This window comes from Amphimedon queenslandica, unplaced genomic scaffold (assembly GCF_000090795.2).
Source record: "Amphimedon queenslandica unplaced genomic scaffold, v1.1 AMPQUscaffold_11382, whole genome shotgun sequence".
NCBI lineage: Eukaryota > Metazoa > Porifera > Demospongiae > Haplosclerida > Niphatidae > Amphimedon > Amphimedon queenslandica.
Window position 1 is genome coordinate 1 of NW_003548376.1, and position 1,645 is coordinate 1,645.

A 1,645-nucleotide genomic window follows, 5' to 3' on the forward strand; every position below is an offset into this window, starting at 1 on the left:
AGTAGTAAACCAATGTAAAACTACTCAATGTAATTAAAATAAATAATAACAGTTATGATACAAAATTTACAATACTTTTAAACAATACATGTACATGTGTATGATGAAACTAGAGAACATTGATAAAACAATACTTACATCAACATTAGACATTTCAGGATGATCCTCACCAAGTGTTAACATTATTAGATACATAACTCTATACAGTAATCTCAACGCCACAACATTCCTCTCAGCCCCACAGCAATACTAAGCCAAATGGAACTATATAAAGAAAAAAATCAGTGGTGGGCTTAGTCGTTGAAATTATCATGATCATGGTTTCCTGCAGAATTTTGACATAATGCTCTCAGTGAATTTTTAAAGTTGTTCCAAATGTTGATAAAATATTTCAGAATGTATTTTCCCAAAATTTAATCAAACATTGCAAAGGTAAAACTTTTATTAAACTTTGTGATACATATAGAAGTTCTAATACTGTGAAAAAATTTTAAGCAGACTCTAGTCAAAATTTGGATTTTTATAAATTTTAAAACTTGCTTTAAAATTGGATCAAAGACATGGTACATGGTATTTGGCCAGAATTTGCCAAAAACAACATAGGAGAAAATTCTGTGTTTATAATTTTCTCATAACATGTCCATATGTTGTACAGAAAGTTAAAGCTCATTCTGATCCAAATCAGATTTTCATTAATTTTTAAATTTTGCTAAAAAAGGGGCCAATACCAAAGAATTTGGTTTTTGACCAAATTTTGCCAAAAATTGCTCAAGAGACATGTTTCTGATACATATACATGTCCTAATGATGTTCCAAAGTTTGAGCTCATTCTAATCAAATTTGGATTTTTATGAATTTCAAACGCTTGTCAGCTCATAAAGCATGCCTTTTAGCTCACTTAGCATGCTTTGTGGGGAACTAATAGTGCGATAAATTTATAATAAATATTGTGTGTGTGGCCCGTTATTAATAACTAACATAGGCTGATATAGAGCTGCAGTGGTCCACTCCTAGCAGTCTCTCATACATAATGACAGTTTTGTGCTGAAATGATATTGCCTGAAGATGAAAAAAGAGAGAGATTAAATGTAGCAAGTCAATTTAAAATTAAATTTCAATTGAGTAAATAATTAATTGCTACCTTGTAAAGAAATTAAAATATTAATAAAGTTTTAAAGCGTTTTGAACTAAAGTCTGTTGAGTTTCATTTGACTTAGTGATTTTTAACGACCTGGGGGTGTAGTCCCCTTGTCGTTTCTACATGTATAATTGATTTCACCCACATGTGATGCTTGCATATTTGTATGTCCACACTTACATTTCTTTTATACATGTTGTATTGGAGAAATAAGAAAATTCATAAGCCTTAGCAAACACCCTCCCACGCTCCTTTAAGTAGTCAGAGCAAACAAAATGGTGGCTTACACATAGGACAAAGTTATAAGTTTTTATGCAAAAGAACATATGTACAGTCTCAAGACCTTTCTTGAAGGATTAGAAGGTAGAGAAAACCTCTTTAAGTTTTAATAAGAACCCAGCTGTACATGCAAGGTGGTGAAATCAATTATAGTAATACTTTTACACTGTTACGCTTGTTTATAATAACTTTTGATAATCCAGGAATTTAGAAATTTTGTTTGTGCCA

The 1,645-nt window shown here is 30.9% G+C and overlaps 1 protein-coding gene and 1 long non-coding RNA gene across 2 annotated transcripts in view; both read right to left on the reverse strand.

The window, feature by feature from the left end:
* Positions 1–1,063, reverse strand: LOC109589371 (uncharacterized). The gene is made up of 3 exons (XR_002188665.1): positions 979–1,063; positions 139–264; positions 1–20 (listed from the first exon to the last, which is right to left on the reverse strand). It is a non-coding gene; the product is annotated as an uncharacterized LOC109589371 (long non-coding RNA).
* Positions 1,064–1,494: 431 nt separating this feature from the next.
* Positions 1,495–1,645, reverse strand: part of LOC109589370 (clustered mitochondria protein homolog) — a 7,590-nt gene continuing 7,439 nt past the window's right edge. Inside the window, exon 10 of the mRNA XM_020005463.1 lies at positions 1,495–1,538. Within this exon, the coding sequence (XP_019861022.1) occupies positions 1,495–1,538 (44 nt within the window). The remainder of the gene's footprint in view (positions 1,539–1,645) is intronic.